The sequence below is a fragment of the Lutra lutra genome, chromosome 10 (genome assembly GCF_902655055.1).
Source record: "Lutra lutra chromosome 10, mLutLut1.2, whole genome shotgun sequence".
In the NCBI taxonomy this organism is placed as follows: domain Eukaryota; kingdom Metazoa; phylum Chordata; class Mammalia; order Carnivora; family Mustelidae; genus Lutra; species Lutra lutra.
Genome location: NC_062287.1, coordinates 104,509,730 through 104,536,560, shown reverse-complemented (window position 1 = coordinate 104,536,560; position 26,831 = coordinate 104,509,730). Strand labels below are relative to the sequence as shown.

General features: G+C 54.4%; 1 protein-coding gene across 5 annotated transcripts; it reads left to right on the top strand.

Annotated features, from left to right (window-relative positions):
- Positions 1–648: 648 nt before the first annotated feature.
- VPS37C (VPS37C subunit of ESCRT-I) lies at positions 649–26,831 on the top strand. Of its 5 annotated transcripts, XM_047692128.1 has the most exons (7): positions 649–935; positions 9,768–9,879; positions 20,451–20,510; positions 21,193–21,290; positions 24,266–24,437; positions 25,259–25,341; positions 25,967–26,831. In XM_047692128.1, exons 4-7 carry the CDS (start codon positions 21,198–21,200, stop codon positions 26,687–26,689), a joined length of 1,071 nt encoding a protein of 356 aa, XP_047548084.1. In that variant the 5' UTR covers positions 649–935; positions 9,768–9,879; positions 20,451–20,510; positions 21,193–21,197; the 3' UTR covers positions 26,690–26,831. The 5 variants fall into 5 exon arrangements, with proteins under 5 accessions (XP_047548084.1, XP_047548082.1, XP_047548086.1 ...); XM_047692126.1 differs by lacking the exon at positions 20,451–20,510; XM_047692130.1 differs by lacking the exons at positions 9,768–9,879; positions 20,451–20,510.

The window sequence follows — 26,831 nt, the reverse complement described above, 5'->3', positions numbered from 1 at the left end:
TGGGATCCCACTTCTACAAAACTGCTGTCGTGGACCCTCCTGAGAAGCAAACCAGGGACTGGGATTCCCCTGGCCGTTCAGTACAGGCTGCCCAGGGAGGAGAGCGCTGACAGGCATCAGGCCCTTCTTTCCAGGTCATCAGTCTCGTGATGCCGGGCAAGGGAGGATGTATAAGGACGTCTGTCATGCACTCCCCACACAGAATGGACTCCAAGTGCCGTCTAGAGCCTCGGGAAACTACGCCGATTTGTTCTGAGGAACCCGCCAGCCAGTTCCAGACTGACAGGCACTGCTCTTTGCCAGGGAAGCGTACACGGACAGGTCCGTGGTTACTCCCGTGCTGGGGCCAAACGGTGTCAGGGCCATGGGCGTATGGTTGGCGTGGAGGATCCTCAGCCTGAGCTCAGACCACCGAGGGCGTTGCCCAGGTGCTGGGATTCCACTCGTTTGTTCTCGGGCCCCTTTTGGGCCGCTCTGAGCAGCCTCCCCAACTCTGAGCGGGATAAAACAGCGCAACCTCTAGCTCACCCGCCTGAGAAGCCGCCGATGTTCGCGCAGGCGCACTCGCCCAGGGCGGTCGGTCTCCGCCCAATGGGCGGTGCCCCTCCCAGGGGCGGGGCGGAGGCCTTTAGAGGGGCGGGGCCCGCCGTCTGCCGCTGGCGGGAGGGTCTCGCGGGGACTCCCGTGGGTGTGGCCCAGGGGGTGCTGCGAGTGTGTGTAGTTGGGGGGGGGGTGCGCAGGGGGCAGCGGTGTCGCGGTGACTCGGACCCGCGGGCCGAGCGGCGCGGGCCCCGTCCCCAGTCCCGGACGTTGGCGCGGAGTCACATCCGGCGGGAGGGGGCGGGCCTGCGGGCCCCGGAAGTGTGGGCGCGGGCCGTGGTTTAACCCGCGGCGCCGGTGGCTGCGGCAGCGGTGGCGGCGGCGGCCGGGGGCAGGTGAGCGGGACCCGGGGAGGGGCGAGGACGGGGAAGGGGGTGGCGCTGGCAGTGGCTCCTAGCGCGCCCCCGCCTGTCCGCCTCATTCTGGCAGAGGCCGGTGATTGGGTGCGAGGGGCGCGTGACTGCCGCCGGCGCCTCTGCCCCTCGCCGCCGAAGGGAGGGAGGCCGGCGCCCCTGCCCCTAGTGCCCTCCCCTCCCTTCCCCCTGCGGGTGGGGCCTCGTGCCCCGCCCCACCCCTCCCCACCACCCCTCCCCAGCCCCCATCGCCCCCCTCCACCCCTCACCGCCCCCCTCCACCCCCCACCCCATATTTGAGCATCTTGCTGGGCACAGTTCTAGTGACGTTAGGGCCAGTTCGCCCATTGTACAGATGGGAAAGCAGCCCTAGAAGCGGGAGCCAGAGGTCACACGGGGGAGGCCGGTGGCAGAGTAGGGTCACAGACTGTGACTCCCTGCCTGTGCCCTTTCCCCAGGACAGTGAAAGAAAGGGGCTTTCAGCCTCGGCTCTGTTCTCCTTTTTTCTGTACCTAGACTAGGAGTGCCCAGCGTCCTGACCGAACCCTACCCCTGGACCTGCTGGGTACAAAGGGCATTGGGGTGTGCGTTTCTGTATCTGTGTATCTGTATATATTTGTATCTCTCACCAGTCTATATCCCGTTCCTCTTGGGTACAAAGGACAGTGGGGCGTTTATGTGTCAGTGTATCTCCCTTGGGTGCCTGGTTCCTCCTCCTTTCTTCCCCGCAGCCAAGAAGGTGCTTATCTTCCCACCTTATGGGTGGGAGAAGGAGTGACCTGGGGCTATGTTGTGAGTTACTGGCAGAGTTGACCCTGCATCTTGGGGTTTCAGCCCCTGAGACAGTGCCTTCTCAGTACAGTGTCTGGCCTCACCCACCCTAGAAATGTCTCCTTTGGCCCTGGAAACTTCACAGACTCACTTCCCTTCACTCACTAATCCTGTTGCTGAGTCAAGCCTTTTCCACTCTCTTCATTGGCCCCTTGCCTCTTTTCCAGGAGTCCTGTTTACTACTGGTGTCCCCAGGATGCCGCCACCTGACTCTCAGGACTGTTGGCCCTAGAGCTGGAGGTGGCGGTGACAGAGGGGAGTTGGGGAGGAAGGACTTTCTTTGGCCGTTGTGCAAAGCTGCAGCCCTGCCCAGGCCTGGACCTTGTGGTTCTGGGTGGGAGGAAGGGCTTGGGTGAACTACTTGCTGCTGAAGTGAGAGTTTTTGTTCTTGGCGGTCACAGTGCCCAGAAGGGCTTTTTTCCTCGATTATCTTGGAAACTGGCTTGTTGCCTTTGTAATCTCCATTAGGTAGAACATTTCATTTTAGATTTCTTCATCCGGGCAGCTTCTTCCGGCTGGTCTTTAGGTAGCAGTAGCTCTGATTTCTTGCTTGACTGCCATGTGCTCTTGGCACTGTTTTAGGGGCCTTGTGAACATAGTGAATTCTGAGAACATGTCAAGGTAGGTGGTGATCCCATTTTACAGATGGCAAGGGAGTGGCAGAGATGTTACTTAATTGGGTCACATGGCCTGGAAGTGTCAAGTCAGGATTTTTTTTTTTTAAGATTTTATTTATTTATTTGACAGACAGAGATCACAAGTAGGCAGAGAGGCAGGCAGAGCGAGAGAGAGGAGGAAACAGGCTCCCTGCTGAGCAGAGAACCTGATGTGGGACACCATCCCAGGACCCTGGGATCATTACCTGAGCCGAAGGCAGAGGCTTTAACCCATGGAGCCACCCAGGCGCCCCTCAAGTCAGGATTTTTAACCCCTTAGTCTCATCTCAAAGCTAATGTTCTTACTGGACCTTAAGAATCATCTGTGATGCTTAGGAAAGGCTGGGTGGCTCCGTCGGTTGAGCATCTGGCTCTTCATTTCAGCTCCAGTCATGGTCTTGGGGTCCTGGGATCAATCGCTGTGTTGGGCTCCATGCTCAGCGAGTCTGCTTGAGGATTCTCTCTCTCTCTCTGCCCCCCCTCTTGCCCCTCCCCTCTTGCACGCTTGCTCTCTCTCTCAAATAGATAAATGAATCTAAAAAAAAAAAAAAAGAAGAAGAAGAATTGTCTGTGATAGATGTTGAAAATATGGAGCCAAACCTCTGGAAATTGTCAGGAGGGGTCCCAGAAATCAGGTTGTTTTTTTTTTTTTACATAGGCACTGAGTGATTCTTTTTGAAAGTCAAATTTGGGAAGCACCACCTTAAAGAGTTTGTAGATTTTCTGTACTTGGAAGTGACATTGTTTCTAAGGAGTCTAGTTTTCTGTTTACTTATTGCTGTGAAATTTGCTAATCTGGCATAAATCAGCCATTGAAAGGGCATTGGGCCAACTAGCCATGTGAAGCATTTCTGGATACTTTTGGCCAGTACCAGTAGGGTTTTTCCAGGCTGACATAATCAGGTCATTGAAGACCTTGTTTTAATCCTGCTCGATCTCTGTTGTTCTGAAATTCTGTTAGTTTCTGCTTAGGGTCTAGAGTTTTCATAAAGTTCCAGTTTGTTCCAGGATAGTTGCCCTGTAACTCAGAGATTGCTGTAAGGTGAGGTCTCTGAGCATTTGGGTGCTTTGTTAGGCATGTTTACCTCCCAGGTCCTCTCCTCCTGCTGCATTTCTTTTCCCCTTGGCTGGTTTCTGTGAGAGACTTGAGCAAACCCCAAAACAGGTTTGTCGTGATTTAGCTGGTGCTGACAAGTGAGGCCCCTGGGGCTTAGGATGGGCAGGAGAGGAGAAAAGGAGAGACTCAATCATGAACAGGTTATCAAACAGATAGCCCAGGTCAGGTATGCCTAGCATTGAAGACATTTAAATAACTTTTAGTCCCACTGCTAATGTATCTATTCCCTTCTTGGCAGGATTACAAGTAGCGGAAGACACAAAGTCAGCATTATGCTGATACTTTCTCTTTCTGTCCAGTAAACACTGATTTCTAACTTAATTTCTTTGTAAACAAAGGATGTACTCTGTATGATTGGAGATGTCTTAATTTACTGAGAGTTGTTTTGTGACCCAGGATATGGTCTTCCCTGGTAAATGCTCTGTGAATAATTGGGGAAAATGTGCTTCCTGGTTTGTTGAGTGGAGTGTCATATAAATTGTCAGTTAAGTTGGTTGGTGGTGCTGTTCAAGTCTTAACTGCTTACTGCTTTTCTGTCTGCTTGTTCTATCGATTAGTGAAAAAGGGGTCATTGAAATTTATGACTATCATTATTGATTTGTCTATTTCTCCTTGTAGTTTTATCACTGTTTGCTTCATGTATTTTGAAGCTCTGTTATCAAGTACATAAACATTTTAGAGTGTCATTTGTTTGATGAATTGACCCTTTTAACCCCTGGTAATGAAATCTACTTCATCTCATATTAATATAGCCAGTCCAGCTTTTAAAAATTATTGGATTGATATCCAGGCTATATATAGAACTACAACTCAAAATTAAAAAAAAAAATGGGCTGGTTAAAATAGGCAAAGGACTTGAATAGACATTTCTCTGAAGAAGATATACAAATGACCAATAAGCACATGAAGATATTCAGCGTCACTGGTCATTAGAGAAATGTGAATCAAAATGACAATGAGATACCACTTTACACCAGTTAAGATGGTGGTTATCAAAAGAACTCAGAAGTGTTGGCAAGAGGATATAGGGAGATTGGGACCCTTATTATTGCTGGTGGGAATGTCAGATGCACAACTGCTGTGGAAAATGGTATGGCAATCCCTCAAGAAATTAAATATATAATTACCATATGATCTAGCCATTCCAATTATGGGAATATGCCCTAAAGAAGTATAAGCAGAGACTCAGCCAATATATTTGTACATCGGTGTCCATGGCAGCAGCATTCACAGTAGGCAAAAGGTAGAAGCAACCCAAGTGTCCACTGACAGATGAATGGACAGACAAAATGTGGTACATCCGTGGAACATTATCTAGCTTTAAAAGGAAGGAAATTTTGACATGTGCTATGACATGGATGAAACTTGAAGAAATAATGCGAAGCAAAACAAGCCAATCACACAGGACAAATATTGCATAAGTCCTTTTATGTAAGATTCCTAGAGTAGTTAAGTTCATGGAGTCAGAAAGAAGAGTGATGATTGCCAGGGGCTGAGGAGGGAAGAATGGGGAGTTAGTGTTTCATGAGTATAGAGTTTCAGTTTGGGATGATAAAAAATTTCTGGAGGTAGTTGGTGGTGATGGTTGTATAGTGGTGTGAATGTATTTAATGCTACAAAACTGTACACTTTAAAATAGTTTGGTAAATTTTATATATGTTTTGTCACAGTTTGAAAATGGATAGTGTTTAGAAAAATCAACATTTGCTTGATGTATTTCTTTATATCCTTTTACTTTTAAATTATGTGTGTCTTTAAATGGGTTCTTGTAAGCAACATATAGATAGGTTTTGCATTTTGTAAAATTCAGTTTTACAGTCTGCCTTTTAATTGGGATGTTTAGAACATTTATGTTTAATATGATTATTAGTGTTATTGGGCTTAACTATTATCTTGCTGTTTGTTTTCAATTTGTCCAATATTCTTTCTTCCCATTTCCTTTTTTTTTTTTTTTCCTGATCTCTTTGGGGTTGAGTAATTTTTATTATTTCCTTTTGTTTCCTATGCTAGCTTATTAGCTATCACTCTTTTTTGTTTGTTTTTTTTTAGCAGTTGCCTTAAGATTCATAGTATGCATCTTTAACTTGTCGCAGTCTATCACCAAATGATATTATACCATTTTGTATATGTTTATTTCTTTCCTCCTGGACTTTGTATTTTTGTCACGTTTCACTTCTACATATGTTATAAATCCCACAATACGTTGTTATTATTTCTGCCATAACAGTCAATTATTACGTAAAGAGATCAAAGAGAAAAGGTTTTATATTTACCTACATGTTTATCATTTCTGGTGCTCTTCATTCTTCTGTAGATCCATTTTGTTTCATGTTCTTTCTGACTTGAGGACTTCCTTTAATATTTCTTGCAGGTGATGAATTCTTTCAGCATTTAGATGTCCAAGAAAGTCTTTATTTTGCCTTTGTTATTGAAAGGTGTTTTCCCTGAGTATAGAATTCTAAGCTGATCTTTTAATTTCTTCATTTAAAGATGTGGTTCCAGTGTCTTCCAGCTTGCAATCTTTCATGTGAATTATCAGTTGTCCTTTGTATTTTTTGTTGTTCCGTTTCCAGTGTGCCATTTCTCCTTCTGCTTTTATCACTTTTTTAAAAAAAGATTTTATTTATTTGAGAGAGAGAGTGAGTGAGAGAGAGCACAAGTGGCAGGGGGTGGGCAGAGGGAGAAGGAAAAGCAGACTCCTCACTGAGAAGGGAGCCGGACGTGGGGCTTGATCCCAGGACCCTAGGATTATGACCTGAGCCGAAAGCATATGCTTAACCCACTGAGCCACACAGGCACCCCTTTTTATCACTGCTTTTAAACAACTTAATCATCGTGATGTGCCGTGGTATAATTTTCTTCGTGTTTATTGTGCTTGGATTAGTTGAGTTTCTTGGATCTATGGGTTTATAGACTTCATCAAATATGGAAAGTTTTCAGCCCATTAATTCTTCAGATAGTTTCTCTATTCTCCTTTCTCTTTTTTCTTTCAGGACTCCAATTACAAGTGTATTAGGATGCCTGAAGTTGTTCCACAACTCTCTGATGCTTCATTTATTTTCTCTCCTGGTCTTCTCATTTTTTTCTTTGTGGTTTGTTTTGGGTAGTTTGTATTGTTATTTCTTCAAGTTCACAGATCTTTTCTTCTGTAGTGCCTAGTCTGTTGTTACTTCCATCCAGTATGTTTTTTATCTCAACATTATAGTTTCTGTCTCTGTGGCTTTGATTTGGGTCTTTTTTATATTTTCCATGTCTCTACTTAACACACTCAGTTTTTGCTTTAGCTTCTCGAACATGTGGGATATGGCTGTAGTGACCATTTTAATGTCCTTTTATGCTAATTCTCTTATCTTTATTTCTGAGTCTGTTCCTGTTGATTGATTTTTCCCTTGTTATGGATTCCACTTTCTTGCTTCTTTGTATGTCTGGTAATTTTTGATCAATGTCAGGTGGTGCAAATTTTACCCCGTTGGGTGCTGGGTATTTTGTATATCTGTGTATATTCTTGGCGTTGTTTTGAGACACTGTTAAGTTACTTGGAAACAGTTTCATTCTTTAAAGTCTTGCTCTTAAGTTTTGTTACCTGGATCAGAACAATCTTTAGGCCAGGGTTAATTTTTCCCCACTAATAAGATAGCACCTTCTTCAGTGTTCCACAGATACCCTGTGGATTACTGTCTTTTTCCACTCTGGCTGAGATACACATTATTCTTGGCTCAATTTGTGGTCCAAGGATTGTTCCCCCTAATCCTGATCTGTACTCTCAGCGCTCAATTGAAAAATGGAGGGGGACCCTTTGCAGATTTCCAGAGTCCTCTATTTGTGCTGCTGTCTCCTTTCTGGTCTAGGCTCCATAAAGTCTGCCTGCCTTGGCCTCCCAGGACTCCCAACTTTCTTTCCCCAACCTGGGGAGACTGTCAGGCTCCGGGATTGTCAGGCTTCACCTAGGCACTCTGTCCCTCTATCATGGCCTGGAACTTCTTTCTGGGCAGTGAGCAAGTCGGCAGGTGGTGTTGGGGACCAATCATTTGTTCTTTCCTCTCAGAAATCCCCTTCCTGCAATGTCTGATGTCCAATGTCTGAAAACTGTTGTTCCATTTATTTTGTCTGGTTTTTAGGTTGGTTGAGGCAGGAGAGAAATCTGGTCCTTGTTCCTCTGTGTTGGCACAGAGTGGGTGTCTCTGTCCAGTCAGCACTCTTTGAATGCCTTGTGTTTGCTAGGCATTGGCCTCGTGCTGGGGTGCAGATCTGAGCGACCTGCCTCATAGTCTTGCTGGAGAAGCATGCTGGTTCCCATGTGCTACATGCCCGGTGGTACTTACAGACCATCGTGGGAGGGTGGGATGAGGTCTGTGGAAGAAGGAGCTGATATTTGAAGGATGGGCAGGCATTTTCTAGCTGGAGAAGGCATAGGAAGGAGAACTCCAGGCAGAGGGAATGGTAAGAGCAAAGGCTGGGGGGCAGGATCTCTGTCATACTGACCTTTTTTTTTTGGGGGGGGGTAGTTTTTGTCAAGTGATTGGAAGCATGTTGCTTGTTCTGGGAAGAGTAGGTAGCACAGAGAGTTGGGGTGGGGTGAAGAGTCCCTGAGGGTGTGGAAGGAGATCTAGCTGAAAAGAGAGGTTCGGGGTTAGCTGATACAGGGCCTTGTATGCCAAGCCAGGGAGCACAAGATTTTGAATGTAATACTAAAGCACTGGGGAGCTATGGAAGGTTCTAAGCAGGGATGTGTGCACTCTGATTGGCTTTGTTCTCTAGAGATTCCTGGGGTGTTTTGGGGGGAGGGCTGGAGAGGGTGGAGTCTGTTAGAACCAGGCAGGCAGCTGCTGGAGAGGCTGGCTCAGAGTAGGCCTTTTGCTGGAGAATGAAACTGAGTCTAGAGCCCAGTGTAGCTGTTGATAGGGAGTCTGCCTGTTTGATAATGGCCTTTGCGGGTTTGATAATGGGCTTCGTGGATCCCTGCTTGAGTCAAGAGCAGATATGAGGAGGCTCTGGCCTAGTTTCTCTTTTTCTGGGGCTCCACTGTTGCCCTCAATGGACCTGCCTGCCTCTGGGGGACCCAGAAGTTCATAGTACCAGACATCACTGGCAGGGGGAGGGTCTACAGGTGCTTCACCTTCTACCAGCCTGGGATGGCCTCAAATCAGTGAGAACAGTGGTCTCGTTGTCCTGGCCTTTGAACAGACAGACCTTGAGTGACCTCATACAGACTCCTGGGTGTTTGCCTTGACCTTAATCCTGATCCTTCCTAAAGAAGTGGTCACACCTGCATGCTCAGCTTGCCCTGCGCAGGTTTGCAAGTGCGGGCAGGGGTAGGGACGAGGCAGAGAGCTGCAGCCTGAGATCCTTTCTGAGTCATCTGAACAGTTGGGGCAAAGGAGAAACAAAGTGGCCATTGGGTGTAGAGTAGCTTAGGATGGTTTTCTTTTAGGCTGAGCCATGGGACACAGGATGAAGAGACTTTGCAAGGTGTCCCACTTGTGTTTTACTGTCAGGAAGTTTCGAGAATGGGCTACTTATTAAATAACCTGTTTCTTGGCCATTGTATTGACTGAAGTGGAGCGTTACTGATCTGTGCTAACATCCCGCCCTTGGATTTCTGTGGCATCGTTGATTGACGCTGCCTCTGGAAGAATGTCCAGTTCTCTGTCCTCCGCCTCTGCAGAGGGAGTGGGCTGGGTGGGAGCTCAGCCACGGTGATGAAGGTGGTTCTGACCCCGTATTGAGCCTGGCCTGAGAGCCGGGCATCGGACTTCCTAATGCACTGATTCATTTCATTCTTAAAACAGGCCCGTGTCAGAGGAGAAACCGAGGTCCAGAGAGATGGAGTAGCCTGCCCAAGCTCCCCAGCCAGTAGCGGCCGAGGGCACGGGTCTGTCTGTCTCCCAGAGCCTTTAGCCACTGGGATTTCTTTGCCTGCAGGCCAGGGCCTGAAGGAGGCGCTGGGAGATCCGGAGCCCCGGGGTCTTGTGTGGCCAGCCTCTGTCCTTTAGAAGTCTAATGGAAAGATGTCAGCAAGAACGACCACGTCCTAAGCTTGTCCCCAGTTCTGGGCATTGTGTTGCATGGGCGTGCACTTGACTAAGGGGGTGGCACAGTGCCATGGTGAAGGGTCAGGGCCCCAGGGCCAGACCACCACAGTGAAATTCAGGCTCTGCCACTTCCTCGTCGTGAGACTGGGGTCACGTGCAAGTCTTCTGTTTGACCCAGGTTTCTCGTGCGTAAAATGAGGAAAGCCAAAGGCCACACAGCCGCGAGGGCCCGGTGTGAGGATCACCCCATCTGCTGCGGACAGAGTGCCTAGGACACGGCTCGGTGCATCGTAAGTGCTCGGCATGTGATATGTGGCGGCTCTCATCGTTTCTTTCTCACTGGTGGCCCAGTGAGGCTTGGGGAGGGAGCCGAGTGGTGGCGGGAAAGCCTGGTTTGCTCCTGTCGACGAGGCGTTCCAGGCTGTAGCACCCAGGCTTTGCTCTTGCCTTTTGTCCACCTGGAATGCTCTGCCCTGGGCCTTCCCCTTCCTGAAAACACCTGCCTGTCCCTCAGATGTCAGCTCCTCTGGGACGTGTCCCTTGCTCTTTCTCCGAGAGTTGCGCTGGCCCCTGCAGGGCTCTGGAAGTGCCCAAGAGCACCCGCTCTCTCTCCGTGCCCTGCTGGTGAGCTCTCACAGCTGAAAGAGAGTCGAGGCGGGGGCTTCTAGAGGGAGGGGTTCTGAGAAAGTGGCTTTGGGGGAGACTGAGCTGGAAGAGGAAGGCTCCCTCCCTTCCCCACCCCACGCTTGGTCTCTGCCATCTGTTCAGTTCTCTGGGGGTTTGGAGTAATATTTTAAAGGAGAACTCTTTTAGAAAATGGGAAAACTCAGAAAACAACAGGGCACACCAGGCGAGTGGGTAAAGAGGTTGGAGGTGGAGGTCCTGACAGCCGGAGGGGTGGGGCTGAGGGAGGGGGAGGAGATGGCTGGTTTCCGGGGAGGCAGAGGGAGCTAGAAGCAGTGCTTCCAAAAATGACTCCACAGGTGGCTGGAGCAATGACTAGATGAACCCTGGTGATGGGACAGGAGAGGAGTTGGGGTAGCCTGCAGGATTGGGAGTGAGGGCATGAAGCTGAGGGCATGATGGAGATGGGGGTCAGGCAGGGCAGGTGGTCTGGGGGGAAGGGAAAGGTGAGTAGTGGAGTGGAGCCACCCCTGGGATGCGGGTGAAGGGAGGACAATCATCAGGCTTGGGAGGGGCCCCTTTAGGGGTGGCCTGGGCCATCCAAGGACTGTGAGTAGCCAGGGGCCCCACACCCTGCCAGCTGTGCCCTCGGGCTTAGGGTCCGACTGCGTCCTCTACTGATGGACCGCCCTGGCCTGGCCAGTGGCCCACCCGGTAGATAAAGCAGTTGGCTGAAGTCTTGGTGCCACTCTGAGTGTCCCCGTGTTCGGCACAGGAAAGGGGCTCATCCTTCCTGGGTCTTCTCGCTTAGCGGCTTGCCTCGGGGGAAGGGGGGCTGTCAGATGGAGTAATTCAGTGGACCTGAGGAGCATGTGGTTGTTACATAATTATTTATGTAAAGACGACAATTGCTTTCAAAAAAGCCTTGTCCTTAGAGGTTGTGCACCCCTCATTGGTGTGTTGGCTTACTTGTATCTGGGGATCTTTGTGCAGATCGTTTTGGAGCCTGTTTCGGAAAGTCACATGCTTTGCCGTCCTGAGGACCTGCCCTCCCTCCCGAGCCTAGCTGGGTGCCTGGCCGGGGTGTCGGGCAGCATTTTGCGATGGTGGTAAGATGGGGGTGTGTGGATTAATGCTACCGAGTGCCCGCTTGGTGATTTTTCTAGTGCCCCTAGAGGTTATCTCGCTTACTTCTCTTTAAGTCCTTATAATAGCCCATGACGTTGGTAGTGTTAGCCCCATTTTACCGGTGAGAAACAGACTAAGAAGGATGGAATAATTTGCCCAAGGTCACAGAGCTAGTAAAAGGTCAAGCTGGGATTCCATCCAGGAATATTTGGGTCTGAAGCCCTGAACTCCTTCTGCTTCCCTTCATGCTGTCTTAACTGTTCAGCATTGGGGGGTGGGGAGGAGTTCCCCACCCCAATCCCAGAAATTCCCTAGAGAAAAAACTTAAGAAAATTCCCTTCTTGCGCTTACATGGCAACTTTTCAAATTAAAGGGAAGGTCAGGTTCATGGTGCTTTGGACCAGGTGAGCAGTCCATGATGTTTGATTTGTTTTTATTAACTTCCGTGGGAAGTCAGGTGACTGAACGACCGGTCTGATACTTGGGTGCATCGCTAGAATCATTCTTGGGAAAGAAAACTAGATCAGGTCAACAAATCTGTCCTCATTAAGCAGCGGGAATAGGAAGGTTTCTACAGGAACCGCAGGTGTTTTGGACAGGAGGGGTGGGATGTGGCCAGGTCTCTATAACTCAGGCATACTGGACTGTGCAGGTTGCTATGGGAACTGCTTATGCTGCCTTAAGTGGATGTGGGAAATTTACAAGAAGCCCAAAACCTTTGCAACTCTCCCTGCAGTGTGATTTTGGGCTTGAAGTAGCTGGCGGGTCAGCACGGTCTCCTAACGGTGAGGAGAGGAGTGATCGGAACTGTGCTCTGTCTTCCGGGGGAGCTGGGGAAACAGAGGCACCCTGCTCAGTCCCAGTTCCATCTTCTGAATCAGTAGTAGCAGTCACATTTGCTTGACTCAATATCGAGCCCTAAGGGTATCAAGAGTTACCCCTAATCATTGGATGACCCCTAAGAGGCAGAGTAATTAATATTTGTTCAGTGCTCAGGAGGTTTCCAAGCCCTCTCCAGGGTCGTTTGCTCTTCTGAGGCACACAACCCCTAAGGTGGGATTACCATCGTGGTGCCCATTTTCCAGATAAGGAAACTGAGGTTAAGAGACTTGGTCAAGGTCACACAGCTAAAGGGTTGTGGAGCTAAAGCACAAACCCCAGGCATCAGTCCACATTCTGTGCTTCTCTCTCCGTCCCGTTGGGGGAGAGCTGGCATTGGCCGTTCAGACAGAGGCAAGGGGCCCTGGGTATCGCCAGCCATTTCCAAGGCTGACACACCTTATTCGGATCTGAGCTTAGAAAAGTCTGCATTTTGCTTTCTGTCTTCACTTTTTAAGTTTATCCCTGTAAAGGATATAATACCCGTTGAAGCTGTTTGTTTTTGAGCTAAACAGTCCTGGCAGAGATCCACATTGGGCAAGCGCCATCCAGCCCTTACTTTTCCCCCCTCTCCCTCCCCATTAAAGACAGATCTGGAAGAAGGCTCAAAGTTTGAACCCTTCCCAGCATGCCCTATCCACAGCTCCATTCTCGGTCTCCCCCGGCCCACCCAAGGGAGTGGTGGGAAAGGGCACTGCCTCTGGCCTAAGGCCCCTGGGGTGTAGTAGAGTCGCCTTTGGTCTGCTATCCTCACTCGATCCTGTTCCCCATGCTCCAGGCATGTGAGATGGACTGAGTCAAGATAGCAAGTGATAGAAGGAAGTTGAGACCATGAGCTCCAGGGCCAGTGGCCTGGGACTTCCCTCTCTGTGGAAGTGTGCGCAGGAGAGGCCCAGGGACTGCACCCCCAAGGCTGCCCTTGGTTCTGCTTGCTCATCCAGCCTGGTCAGCCCCCAGACGCAGAGCTCGGTGGCAGGAGGTGAGCTCCAGGATGCCTGGGAAAGGTCTGTCACCTCGCCCCCGACTCCTCTTCTTTCCTGCGGAATCTGTCCTGGGGCAGGCATGTGTCTGTCCTGGAGGGAGCGGTGTTGACAAGCCACACCCTGCCTGTTGTTGTTGTTGTTTTACAATTTTTTAATCGGCTACTGAAATGTAAGAGTGGAGAGGTGTCACATGGATCCAGAGTTTTCGCTTCCCTGGAGACCCGGCAGGTCTGGCCAAGCCCGGCTGCCCTCCTGCCCCTGGGGAGTGCCCGAGCTGGGCTAAGGCCCCCGGCTTTCCAGAGGGACACCCTCCCTACCCAGTGGCTTGGCCTTGGCCGGCCTGGTCCTTGCTTGTAGAGGGCCAGATTCATGACCTCTGCTGTAGGGAAAGCTGCAGAGGAGCCAAAAGGAAAAGAAAGTTGTTTTCCTTCTTGGCTTATTGGCAGGGAAACTGCGATTTTCTGTTCTTGCAGAGGGAACACAGATTAGCGCTTGCGTTGTCTTTCCCACTTTGTTCCCCGTCTGATCTCCTTTGCGTCGATGGTATCATCCCCCAGAAGAGGAGCTGTCTCGCTGTACCTGTGAGGGTGGCGTGGCCGCCTGCCTGCCTCAGCGGCCTCCCTCTCCCCGTCTCCCAGGCGTGTGGGTCTGCAGCGGCTCCTCCTGGGGCCCTGCTCTCACCTGCCCGTGGCCCGTGACTCCTGTCCCTGTACAAGCAACAGCACCCCGCCCCGCCCCCGGGCCTCCAGGGAGGCCTGGCAGGCTTCTCCTGCCCCGGCCCTCAGAACCTCTGCCTCCCGCTCCTTGCCCCAAGGCCCCCACCTGAGTCCCATCCCTTCGCACCTGCCCTCGAAGTGAGTGCTGGTGAGGTTTTTGGTTTTTAACACGGAGTTGAGTTGGGGGAGTTAGCGTCAGTGTTTACGTGTTCAGGTTGTGCCTGGCACGCAGTAAGAACTTGGCGTTTATTCACACCCCTCTGCCCGCCTTCATCCTGCCTGCTTTGATGGGGTCTGGTGCGGTTCTTGGCGTGTAGTGATGGCTCCGGGAAGGCATGGAGAAATGAAGGGAGGCGTGAAGGAGGGGAAGGAGCCCTGTTCCTGCTCCTCCGTGTCGCGTCTGACTTGCCTGCCAGCTGACGGACCTGTTTTCTCCCTCCCTGCCTTGGCCTCTCCCTCCCTGCCTCGGTCTCCCTCCCTGCCTCGGTCTCCCTCCCTGCCTCGGTCCCCCCTTGCCTCGGTCTCTCCCTCCCTGCCTCGGTCTCCCTCCCTGCCTCGGTCTCCCTCCCTGCCTTGGTCTCCCTCCCTGCCTCAGTCCCCCCTTGCCTCGGTCTCCCTCCCTGCCTCGGTCTCCCTCCCTGCCTCGGTCTCCCTCCCTGCCTCGGTCTCTCCCTCCCTGCCTCGGTCTCCCTCCCTGCCTCGGTCTCTCCCTCCCTGCCTCGGTCTCTCCCTCCCTGCCTCGGTCTCTCCCTCCCTGCCTCGGTCTCCCTCCCTGCCTCGGTCTCTCCCTCCCTGCCTCGGTCTCTCCCTCCCTGCCTCGGTCCATCTTCCTGCAAGCATTGCTACGAGCTGTCATTGTGCCAGAGGCTGGGGCAGGAGCTGGGAAGACAGAGGTGAACGAGACAATCTCCCCGCCTTCCAAGGGGCTTGTTGTCTTCTCTCTTGTCCCCTCCCCCAAGCAGCAGTTTCCAGACAGCACCTGAGAAGTACGCAGCATCTTCCTGGGCACATGGGTAAGCAGAAGGGGGTCCAAGTCAGGGCCTGGGGTGCTGAGGGGCCTGGTCATTGTACTTGTCATTCCCTCCAGAGACAGAGCCCCTGGGCCGTGGGTCCCCAGGTAGCTTCTCAGTCATGTCCCAGTTCTCTGTATGGTGGCGTCCCTGGCAGTTGTGGCCATTTTGAGAAGGGCTGGTTTGGATTTTTCTGGCACATCGGGTGACCGGGAGGTGGACACTGCTGGCAGCGGGTGCCCAGGCTTCAGGGGCGCCTGCTCTGTGGGCCTCGGGCAGAGTGTCCTGTGCTCTCCCGCCTTTTCTGAATCACGAACTCAGGGAGGGGTGTGCTGCGTTCAGCCTCACTGGGAGGCCCTGAGAATCAGGAGAGGTCTCTGGGACTTCGGAAGGACAGGCATCGGTCACTTCCAGGGCTGGGTGATGCCCCAGGAAAGCCCAGGCCCGGAACTGTTGTCAGAGGGTGAAGATGTGAGCCACCTCCGTCCTGGAGGCAGGTACCAGAGATGGGCCTGGGTGATCAGTGGGCTTGCGCGGGATTGGAAGCTCTGCAGCTTGGACAACCTTGTAAATAAACCGTCTTCATGGCTCTCCTGCGATGGTCGGAGCCGGTGGGGCAAAGACACCCATGCTGTTAAAACACCAGGGACGGAAGGGGACTTGGACCTCCAGTGGTCTGACCCCAGCAGCGTACAGGACCTTGGGCAATACCCTTATTACTTGTTTCTGGGTTTCATTTCATCTCTGAGATAGAGGTAATTAAGCTTTCTGTTTGCTTTAGTTCTTGGAGCAATTATATAAATTAATGCCGGGAGTTTGCAAAGGGCTTTGATCTCAGAAGAAAGGAGCCATGTGACTGGCAGGGACTGTTTATACCCATTTCACAGGTAAGGAAAGTCCAGTCCCTAAAAGCAATGTGTGGCACATTTGGGTGTGGACTCCTGAGCACACAGCTTCTTCTGGAAGAAGTGGGGATACGCGGCTCTTACACATGCCTGCTGTGACCGTGAGGTGGTGTGAGGAGGCCCGGGCACAGGGGAGGTGGGGAGCCTGGTGGAAGGAGCAGCAGGCCAGGGTCAGGCTCCCAGTCCAGGTGTCCCCTCTTCTGTAAGCACAGGCAAGCTTTATGCCACTTGGCCTCAGTGTCACCACCTGTGGAATGGGCATGGTAGAAGTGGGAGGGATATCGGGATGTTGAATGAGGGACCAGAGAAGGTGGAGTTGGAAGTGCCATGGCCCCCATGCCGCTGTGGCCGCTCCTGCTTGCCGTATGCCGAGGCCCACTTCCTGTCGCCTCTGGGATGCCAGAAGACCCAGGCTGCCCTTGGGAGTTCCAGCTAACGGGGGTTGACCTACGGTGAAATGGAGGTGTTTCAGACCTGAAGTTCTCGAGGCATTTAAACTGTGTGTGTCCTGTTGTGAAGTCTGCTGTGAAAGGGGATTAACACAGGAGATGTTTCTTTTCTGCATGTGGGGGCGGCATCTTTTCCCAGTCAGGGAGTGGCAGAGAGTCATCACAGACAGGAGCTAGAACATTCTCCCAACCCTTTGATCTTCCAAGTGCAAGCAGGGGTGACCTCAGCTCGGAGTACGCCGCTGGGGAAGGGATTCCCCGACCAGGGACGTGTGGTGGGAGAGGAAGATCTCAGAAGGAGAGCTGTGTGCTTCATCTGTGCCACTTTGGGGAGAATTCTCGCCGGCTGAAAGACAGTGATTATTCGGATCATAAGCTGGAAGTTCCAGGGTTTTTGTGTCTCTGGGATTTCAAGGCCATCAAACAGAACCAGGCGTGGGGCTTTAGACTGGAGAGGAAGACTGTCATTTCGGGTGGTGGGTGGAGGGTTGCACACTTCAGTGTGCCCCAGAATTATCTCTGATTTCTTGATTGGCCACCATTCTTTAACCCAGCAAAGTCCCCTTTCTAGCTTAAATGTCTGCAGTCACTTACTGCCGCTTTGCTGTTAAGTTACATGCTTGGTGCTGTTGTCATCCCAGCCTTCGTGAAAGCAGCGGCAGCCCCACGCCAGTTCTAGTGACATTGGGCCCCTCTTCATGTGACCCGGGGAGGGGACTTTCTTCCACAGACCTCCATTGCACGCGCACACGCACCCGCCCTGCTGGTCCCAGGATGGACACACACGCTGGCTCCCAGAGATGCCAGCGACAACCTTGGGAGCCCCAGTGAGGAAACAGTTCAGATGGTACAAAATGCTTGAATGCTTTACAGAGTTTTTGTTCTGGTTCTGGTGACTTTCCTCTAATGAAAATATTTCCCTTTTCTGGGGGGAAAGAGAAAGAAAGTGGCTGGGGAAGGACGAGCCCGTCAAGGAAGCCAGTCTTCTCGGTTGGCTGAAGGGTGGGTTCTGCGTCACTGCCTTCTAGTCAGGCGGCTCCCAGTGCCCCCGGTGCCCCCAGTGCCTTCTGGGCCTCGAGCCCAGCACAGACCCTCCCCTTGGACTTCCCCTGACTTGGGCCCTGGGGAGTGTGGGTCTCCTGGCCTGTAGAAGTCCCGCAGTGTCGCAGGCATGCCCTCTGTGGAGCTCCCCACAGAGCTGGCCAGAGCTTGGGGTGTCTTCTCAGGAGCTGTAGCCTTGACGTTCTGCTGGTTGGTCTGGACGCTGCGGTGTCTACACTGCCTTGCCTGGCCCCCCGCTATGGGGTTGCAAATCTGGAGCTTCAGTTCCATCCCATGCCTGGTCACACTCTGCCTACACAAGGCAAGCCACAAGCACCCGAGGGACGTGTGTCTGGGGTCCCTACAGAGGTCGCTCAGGAGAGACAACATGGGATCGAGCCCTGCCTTTGCATCCTTCCTCTGCACGGACTGCTCGACGAACCCCTTCCTCTCCGTGGTCTTCGTTCGCTTTTCCTCTGTCAGAGTGCTGGGCGAAGGGCAAGGAAAGGCCACAGATGCCACTCGAGTTTGGCCCTGGGTAGCTTAGTTAAAATGTAAACTTAGTTAAAAGTCACACGAGGAGTCCTGGAGAGTTCTGCGTCTGGAGGAGGACTCGGGACTCTGGCGATTTCGAGGGGCATGGTGCGAAGCCCCCATGGGGAAGGCCGTGCCACTGCCCGGCTGCATGACCTCGGGCAAGGGACTTCCCCTGTCTAGGCCTCCGTGAGGTCAGGTCAAGGTGGCGGTACTCGCCACATAAGCGGGTGGCGAGGGTCCTTGTAATGCAGGTACTTACTCGGTGCTCTCGCTGCCTTCCAGCCATGGCAGTTCCGACAGAGAAACCCAGGCACGAAGAGGTCAAACAGTAAATGACAGGGAGGGATTCAGAGGGATTCAGGCCGTCTGGCTGCAGAGTCCATTCTCCTAACCTCGAGGCCAACGGTTCTCAAAGTGTGTTCCTGGGGGCCTTTGGAGGGGGTTCTTTGAGATCTTTTTAGGCTGCCTGTGAGATCAGAATGATTCTCATACTCTAAGGCATTATTTTGCTTTTTCCTGTGTCTCCTGCATGAATATACAGTGATTTTCAGAGGGGACACGGAATGCGATCATGTCATCCTTCTGGTGGCTTCCGGCATATGGGTGCTTGCGTGGTCTTGTATTTTAACAATTTTTCCCCCTGGCAACCACGAGCATGTTTTCCATCTCGACAACCTTCTCATCTTAAGAAGGTTATATAAAAAGAATCCTATGTTATATAAGCAGAATGTTCTATAAATGACTTTTCACTCAGAAAAAGTCCCTTGAGATCCATTCAAGTCGCAGACATCGATTTCTCCCTTTTTACTGGAGAGCCGTGCGTTACTGTGCAGCCGGAGCGCCGCTTCTAAGACTCTTGGCTAATTGGAGATCATTTGGGCTGTTTCCAGTTCCAGGCTAGTCCAGTGAAAGCCTCTAGGAACACTCAAAGAAAATAAACTTAAAAAGTTTTTCACTTTTAATATCTAAGATGGCCAGTACTAATACTAAAATCCACATGAGGGAAACCTCTGCGGGTTCCTCAGTATTGTTAGGGGTGAAAAGTGTCCTGAGACCAGAACGTGTGTGATCTGCTGCTCAAGGCTCTGCTGCCTCGTGTGGGACTTACAGAGCCCAGATGGTGACACCCGCTGTGGGAGGGGGCTGGGGGACAGGTGCTCTGTGTGTTGGAGTGTACCTGCTGGGGCCTCCGTAGATACCCTGCCAACCGCGCGGGGGGCGTGTGGTCAGCCAGCTGCCCGGGCCTGAGCTTCTGAGCTGTCTGCACTCAGCCCCGACTGTGGGACCTGTGGACACCTGGTTCTGTGATGGAGCCTGGATTTGGCGTGGGATCTGGGCCATGCTGTCGGCCGTAGTAGTATGTGATTTCTGTGGCGTCGGAGTCCTCCACTAGTGTTTGTTCTAAGCCCACACTGTGTCTGCGAACCTTACGCCAGCCCATTTTGCTGATGGAGAACCCGAGGCTCAGGGAGGTCCCAGCAGTAGGTGGACCTTTGGCTAGGAAGGGCAGGGCTGGGACTCAGACCAGGTCTGTCTCCAGAGTGCTGCTCCACTTTTGCCCTGCTGGTCTGGTTCATGGCGGACTCCCTCGGTCTGCAGGGTAGGAAGCAGTGTGCCCCCAGAGTTCTCCTTCCCGGGGCTTGTTCAGCTGGCCATTCCCCTGCTCTAGGTTTCAGACTAAGGGTTTTGGGAGCAGTAGGGTAAGATGGGGATAGAAAGGAGGTCTGGATTTCCACTCTGCCCTTTACTAACCTTTCTGATGCCCACCTGTAAAGGGACAGTTGCCTGTCCCCTCCCCCCACAGGATCAGGAGAGACCGCTATTCATTGCCTTAGAGCTTGGGGACCACATGGAGCCTTTAGGAGATCAGAGATGGTGGTGGCCGCTCTGTTTGGCTAGCCCTTTCTCAGTGGGGTGACCCTATAATTTGTTGTCAAGAAACTCGTTTTGAGCATGAGGAGAGGGCACCGTTCACAGCTATGCCTGCATAAAAGGAGTAAACCAGCACTTGGTTGGCCAGTGGGAGGCTGTCACTGTTGGTCAGTTTCTCCTTTCCTCTTTCCAATGACCTCGGAGAGGCTGTCGCCTTCCGTTCCAGATGGGGAAGCTAGGACCCGGAGGTCCCCTCTGGCCACACAGGTGTCACGTTGGTCCTTGATTCCAGAGTGCCAGGGCTCCTGCAGGCTAAGCGCTGGTGCCAGGGAGGACGGGGGCCTCCTGGTCTTGGTCTCTTTGGAACCTGGAATCTTTTGAGAACAAGTATCAGTCTTGTAATGAGTAAGACCGACAGCAGGGCTCTAAGGACGAAGATGGCAGAAGATGCAGTGAGTAGAAGGGAAGAGCGGCCTCGGCGCGCCTGCGCTTCTTAACCTTCGTCCCCGGGGCTCCCCACAGGTGCTCCCTCCAGGGGCTCGGCTGTGACCCCTCTCTCACACAGACTGTTGATGTCCCTCTTGGCAGAGTGACGGGGCAGGGGGACTGAAACCAGCTCTTCTGTCCCAGTGGCTATTCTGTTGGGATTGGTTGGTTTTCTTTGCCTTCTGAGTCCCTTGGGGGCCAGTCTGATGACTTCTGTTGTTTTTCTCCGAGGAGGCCCTGCACGTGACAGTCCCTTTCTGTGGCGCGTGGAGAGCGTGGTCGCTGAGCACAGTCGAGGGAAAGCCCAGGGGTTCGGGGCACTAAGCAGAACAGGCATTGATGCCCTTGAGCCTGGGATGCTGAAGCCGCACGGCCCCCAAGAGTGAGGGTCCAGGTGTGTTTCAGGCAGAAATAGACACTTCTGGGGCGCTTGGGTGGCTCAGTGGGTTAAGCCTCTGCCTTCGGCTCAGGTCATGATCTCAGGTCCTGGGATCGAGCCCTGCATCGGGCTCTCTGCTCAGCGGAGAGCCTGCTTCCCTGCCTCTCTCTGCCTACTTGTGATCTCTCTCTCTCTGTCAAATAAATAAATAAAATCTTAAAAAAAAAAAAAAAAGAAATAGACACTTCCAAGAGGGCCTGCTGACGTCAGGGTCCACAGGTGGCCTTGGACCCAACTTGGTCTCTGTCCCCGATGGCCTGGCTTCTCCTCCTGCCCTTTCCTGGGTGCTCCTTGGACAGCTTTATCTAGTACCCCAAGGAGTCATGGTGTTGCCTCTGGCTGCCGAGGGCTTTCGCCTATCCTGCTGCTCTTGGTTTGGTGGAAGGAGTGGCTCCCTGGTCTCCCGGGGACAGGGGATGACCGGGTGGCTGGGATGTGTTTGGTGGGACCTTTGCCCCTCTCTGAGGCTTCCTGCTGAGGGGAAGCACCGTGGGAAACTGCAGTGTGGTCTTTCCCTCCGTTCTGTGTTCACAGGGAAGATGGAGACTCTGAAAGACAAGACCTTGGAGGAGCTGGAGGAGATGCAGAATGACCCAGAGGCCATTAACCGGCTGGCCCAGGAGGCCCCCGAGGTAGAGTGAGGCTGTCACGGGGCCCGAGGAAGGCTGGCAGATGGGACTGCGGCCCTGCTTCCGGACACCAGCTCAGTGGGAGTTGGGGCCATGTTCTCCTACCTGTTCTGTGGCCTTCCCCCGGTTTAGACCAAGCCAGAGAAGTCTCCGAGATCTGAATTCAGTTCCTGGGCTTTCTAGGAGTTCTGGGGTGTCCAGGGCCCCTTTGTGAGTCCCCACTATTGTTCCAGCCTGACCCTGAGGCGGTTTCTGAAAGTACTGGTACTGTTTTGTGGCTGCCTTTCCCCAAGGGCCTTGTCTGGCCCTTCATCTCTGGGAGGAGCCATCCTTGGCCTGGGGTATGGGCTCATCTCCTGTTTGACCCCATTTCCTGTAATCACTGGCCCCTGACCATCTCAGCCCATCCCAGTCCCCATGGGAATAAAATAACCCTGAGTGTGTAGAGCGTTATGCTCCATAAAGGCCTTCCCTGCCTTCCCGTCTCCTTGACCCTGTGACCCCTGCGAGGTCAGGTGGCTGGATGTGGCCAAGAGCTGGCTATACCCACAGTCCCACCTTGAGTAATTGCTGCCTGTCCCCAGCAATGGAAGCCAGCCCTGGTGCCCCTCATGCTGGGGACAGACACAAGCACAAGCAATGCCAAGCTCATCGGATTAGCGTTCGGAATAGATTTTTATTTTCACTGATGATCAGGTATGGTGTGTCTCTGCTGGGGGTTCACGCTGTGTTCTCAACACAAGGGAAGCCACCCCCTCCGGCTTCTCCCCGCTTTCTCTAACGGATGCCCCGTGAGGCCATGTTTCCTTGCCCCTTCCTACCTTGTGCTCTGGCTGCCCCAGCTGCCCCACTAACCAAGTGAGCAATCTTTGCTGGTGGGGAGGGGCGTAGAGTAGGGGGCGGGGATGCAGTAGGGGGCAAGCTGGGAGGACAGGGAGGGGGACTCGGTGTGGCACATTCTGCTGCCTTGAGCCTCGCTCAGAGAGGGCCTGCGCTGGTTGAGCCCCAAGCCTGCCTCAGCGGTCAGTCAGGCCGTGACCCGGCCAGGGTCTGGCCCAGCCAGCACCGAGCCAGACTCCCTCATCCTCCGTTTGTCTGTCATGAATGAAGCACCGAGTGTTTCTTGACTCTGCTGTGAGCACGGCGTTCTGGGAATTCCAGGGCCTGCTCTGAAGGACGTGTAACTTGGCGAAGTGAGCCTTGACACAAGTGTAATTAATTGACTTCCAAGCCGAGCGGCTGCAGACGTGATGCCAAAGCACAGGATGGCGGGAACTGTAAGCGCAGACCACCCCTGGGGCTGAAGGCGACTCAAATTTTGTGGCGTGCAGCCAGCCCGACCAGTCGATTGGAGTTCTTGGAGGGCAAGAACACCCCTGGGATCGAGGGGAAGCGAAGTAGGGCGAGCCCCTTAGATTTGCAAAACCCCACGGGTGAGGTTTCCACCGTGGTCAGTGGAACCCAGTTTTATACATCGCCGCGCGGCCGTGCAGAGACAGGAGCTGGTCGGTGTGCGGTGTGGACGTTGCTTGGAGAAAAGAAAGCTGGCTGGTAGGGGGCCTCTCTCCACAGAGGCCAGTGACTGGGTGGGGGGTCCAGGCAGGCCGGCAAGCTCTTTTGGGTGGGGTGCTGGAACTAAGTATTGCCCTCACCTCAGGGACTGGTGGAGGGCGTCATAGTGAACCCCGACGGAGAGAGATCTGGGGGAGGATGTGGGAGAACAGGCAGGAATGTGCAGGGCAAGACGCAGGGCTGAGTGACACAGCTTGAGTTACTGGTTGAGACCCAGGGACAAGACGGCACCCGGGAGGGCCGGTGGGCCCCCTGATCCCTGGGCCCCAGCAGCCGCCCCGTGGAGGGGAGGGAGCTATGGAGTGAGACGAGCAGGCTCCAGGCCCGCCCCAGAGCTCAGAACCCGAGGCTCCATGGCTGGGGAGCAGCAGGAGGGCAGGCTCCGGGGACACCCCTGGCCGGGGTGGGGGAGGCACCTGAGCCGGTTCCTTCATCATGCGCTGCCCATGGCGGCGCCTGCCCGGCAGGTGCTCGTGCGCGGCCGTACCCGCAGCCTCTCCGGGGCGTTGAGCGCGCTCTTGTACCGCACGGGCTCTTGGTGCGCTGCCGCCGCCTCGGGGTGGTAGGTCCGACCGTCCTCCCCACCTTGGTAGAGGACTCCTGGGCACGAGGATGGAGCTGCAGGCCGGTGCAGGTCTGGGGAGGGCTCCTGGGGCTGTCGCCTCCCCTGCTAAGGGTCACAAGGGACCTGGCTGAGGGGAAGGCACTGCTTTGCTTGGGGACGTGCTTTCAGGGGGACACGGCCAGGGGCAGAGGTTGGTGTATGGGCCTCAGGTCGCCCATGTTGGTGGGGGCCTCCCGCTGGCTGTGAGGCCCTGCTAGTTCTTGGGGGCCCCGCTGTTAGCTCATCTGCGCAGCTTCTCTGCAGGACCTACGTGTGGCCTGGGAAGCAAGGACCAGTCTCCCCGGACTCATCGTCCTGGTCTGGCCATGCCCTTCTCACCCCTCTGAGTAGCCATCCTGTGCTCTGACTCGGGCCGTCTCAGTGCACGTCAGAGTAGGCCTCTCGCCTCAGAATCTCGGGGATAAGTAGTTTGGGATTTTGGTCCCTTCCCTCTTGGAAGGCCTCTGAGTCGTTCACATTAGTGGTCCCCTGGCTTGCTGGAGCTCTGCAGGGCTGCGGTGGGCCTGGCTGCTCCTCCCGTGACCTTGGGCAAGCTGCTGACTTCAGCTGCGTCCCGGCTGTGTCCATGGCCCGGGGTGTTGGGTTAGGGGTTCAGTGAGGCACCCGGCTCAGAGCGCGTGGCTCAGGGTTTGAACCCAGGTCCCTCGGGCCCTAGTTGCGGGTACTACCCTCTTCTCCCATCAGGGTCGATGAGTCCCAGAGGCCCTGGGTGTAGCCTGCCACGAGGTGCGTGGGGGTGACGGTGGTGACGGTTCTCATGGTCAGCATCCTGTTCTTCCAGGTCCAGGACCTGCAGCTGGAGCGGGAGATGGCACTGGCCACCAACCGGAGCCTGGCGGAGCGGAACCTGGAGTTCCAAGGCCCCCTAGAGATCAGCCGCTCCAACCTCTCGGACAAGTACCAGGAGCTCCGGAAGCTTGTGGAGCGGTGCCAGGAACAGAAGGCGAAGCTGGGTAGGGGTGGCCTGGGAGTCTGGTCTGGGGCACTCCTCTGTTAACTTGGGGGCCCCGCTCAAGGTTGGCCTGGGAGGAGCTCCCAGAATGGTGCGGAAGAATGGGTTCCCTCTCCCTTCCCGGGGACAGGAGAGGGCCAGCCATGAGGATGAGCCGGTGCTGGCCCCGTGCTGAGTGCTTTACGTTCATTTTTTCACAATAGCCTGGAAGGGAGGGTCCTGTTTTTCTTGGTTCATAGATAAGAAGAATGAGGCTCAGAGAGGAATGTGGCCAGGCTTCCGGGGCTAGATTTGGGATTGGAGTCGAGAGCCTGACTCCCGTGCTATCGCTGGGCGACACCGCCAGCTCGGCCTCTGTGCCCTGAGGAGCTGCGCTGGGCTCTCTGTGTCCTGGGACCTGCCATCGGTGAAGTGCTGGGGCGGTAGCGGGGAGCGCTGTCCTGGTCTCTGCCCTGAAGAAGCTTGGTGCTGAGACAGTGCCGGAGCCTTGTCTCCCCCGCTGCGCGGCAGCACAGGGTTGGGGCTGCTTGGTGGGCTCTGATGCCCGAGTCCTTCATCCTGCTGGCATTGGGAAGGCTGGCTAGCCGAGGTCAGGGTGGGGGGTGGAGAGAGAGAGAGAGAGAGAGTGAGAGAGCCCTTCTCTGCTCAGGAAGGTGATCTCAGAGAACTGGGCTCCACGGGGCTCCGCACCAGACCCCCCGGGAGCCATGGCTCGGCCTCTGAGCACACAGAGAACACTCCGAGGGTCTTTGTTGAAAACTTAGCCCCTAACGTGGAATCGAAAGGCGCTTGTAGAATGTGGCTTTCTGCCCTCTCTCCCAGAGAAATTTTCTTTGGCGCTGAAGCCAGAGACCTTGTTAGACCTCCTGCAGATCGAAGGCATGAAGATCGAAGAAGAGTCTGAGGTAAGGCGGCCGTCGTTGCGCCTTCTTCCGTGGGTGGGGGTCAGGCCCTGGAGCAGGAGCCCTTTGGAACGAGCGCTGAATGTCTGCAAAGCTGGGACGAGGGGAGTTAGCAGACAGCAGAGGTGGGTGACACCATTAGTCCGGGGGAGGCCCTCTCGGCCCCCAGCCCTGCCCCGGCTGCCTGGCCTCTGCTCTGCCTGCCTCTGGCCATGTCTTCAGTCTGTGGACGGACGGGCTCCCTCCAGTTCTCCACACTCTGGGTGGAAGAAGCCGCCAGGGCCTTCCAGCGCGGGGCCCTCCTGCACGAGCAGCCGAGTAGCTAGTGTTCGTCCATTTATTCGGACATGTGGGAGCCGCCGTGAGCCTGGCACGGTGCCGGGGTGGGGGACAGCAGTGGCCAGCGCAGCCCCTGCCTTCCAGGAGTGGTCGTTCTGGTGAGGGAGATGGAAGACCCCAGCAAGTGCAGGTAGAATGTGTCAGCAGTGAGAAGGGACGTAAGGAGAAAGTCTCCGGTGGGGACCAGGGAAGGCAGGGAGCCCCTGCAGTGGGCTGAGGGGGAGGGCTGAGCACGGGCAGCCTGGATCCCAGGCAGTCCCCTGTTGTCACCAGACCTTCTATCTTCTAGGCCATGGCTGAGAAGTTCCTGGAGGGCGAGGTGCCCTTGGAAACGTTTTTGGAGAACTTTTCCTCCATGAGGATGCTGTCCCATCTGCGAAGGGTGCGCGTGGAGAAGCTCCAGGATGTGATGAGGAAGCCCAGAGTTTCCCAGGAGCCGGCTGGTGACGCCCCTCCTCCACGCCCGCCGCCTCCGCCTCGCCCGGCCCCTCCGGCGACACCCCCTGTGGCCAAAGAGTCGTCCCCGCCACCTTCAGTAGTGCCTCCTTACCCTTTGCCCTACAGCCTGTCCCCTGGCATTCCCACGGGCCCCACTGCCCAGGGCCCGCTCCAGCCGGCCCCCTTCCCTGTGGTGTCCCAGCCCTCCTTTCCCTACGGGGGGCCTTTGGGCCCTCCTTACCCGGCAGCCCACCCAGGACCCCGGGGTGCTACGGGCTACTCCTGGTCCCCACAGCGGAGCACACCTCCCCGGCCAGGCTATCCCGTGGCCCCCACTGCTGCCTCTGGCCCCGGGTACCCCTTGGCGGGGAGCCGGGCCCCCAGTCCTGGTTATCCTCAACAGGCCCCCTACCTCTCTCCAGGAGGAAGACCTCCCTACCCAACGCAGCCCCCGCTCCCGAGCTTCCCAGGTCAGCCCCAGCCCTCAGGCCCCCCTCAGCCACCCTACCCCCCTGGGCCCGCGCCTCCTTATGGGTTTCCACCACCTCAGGGTCCTACCTGGCCTGGGTATTAGACAGCATCCTGGCCCTCGGTCCTTCTCTCCTCCCACCCGTCCCACAGCCCTCGGCCCACCCGCCACTGAGATCCGAGGTTAAACTGGAAGTGGACTTGTGTCAGCACACAGGGGCCTTGGGGGGACCTGGTTGGGGGCGCGG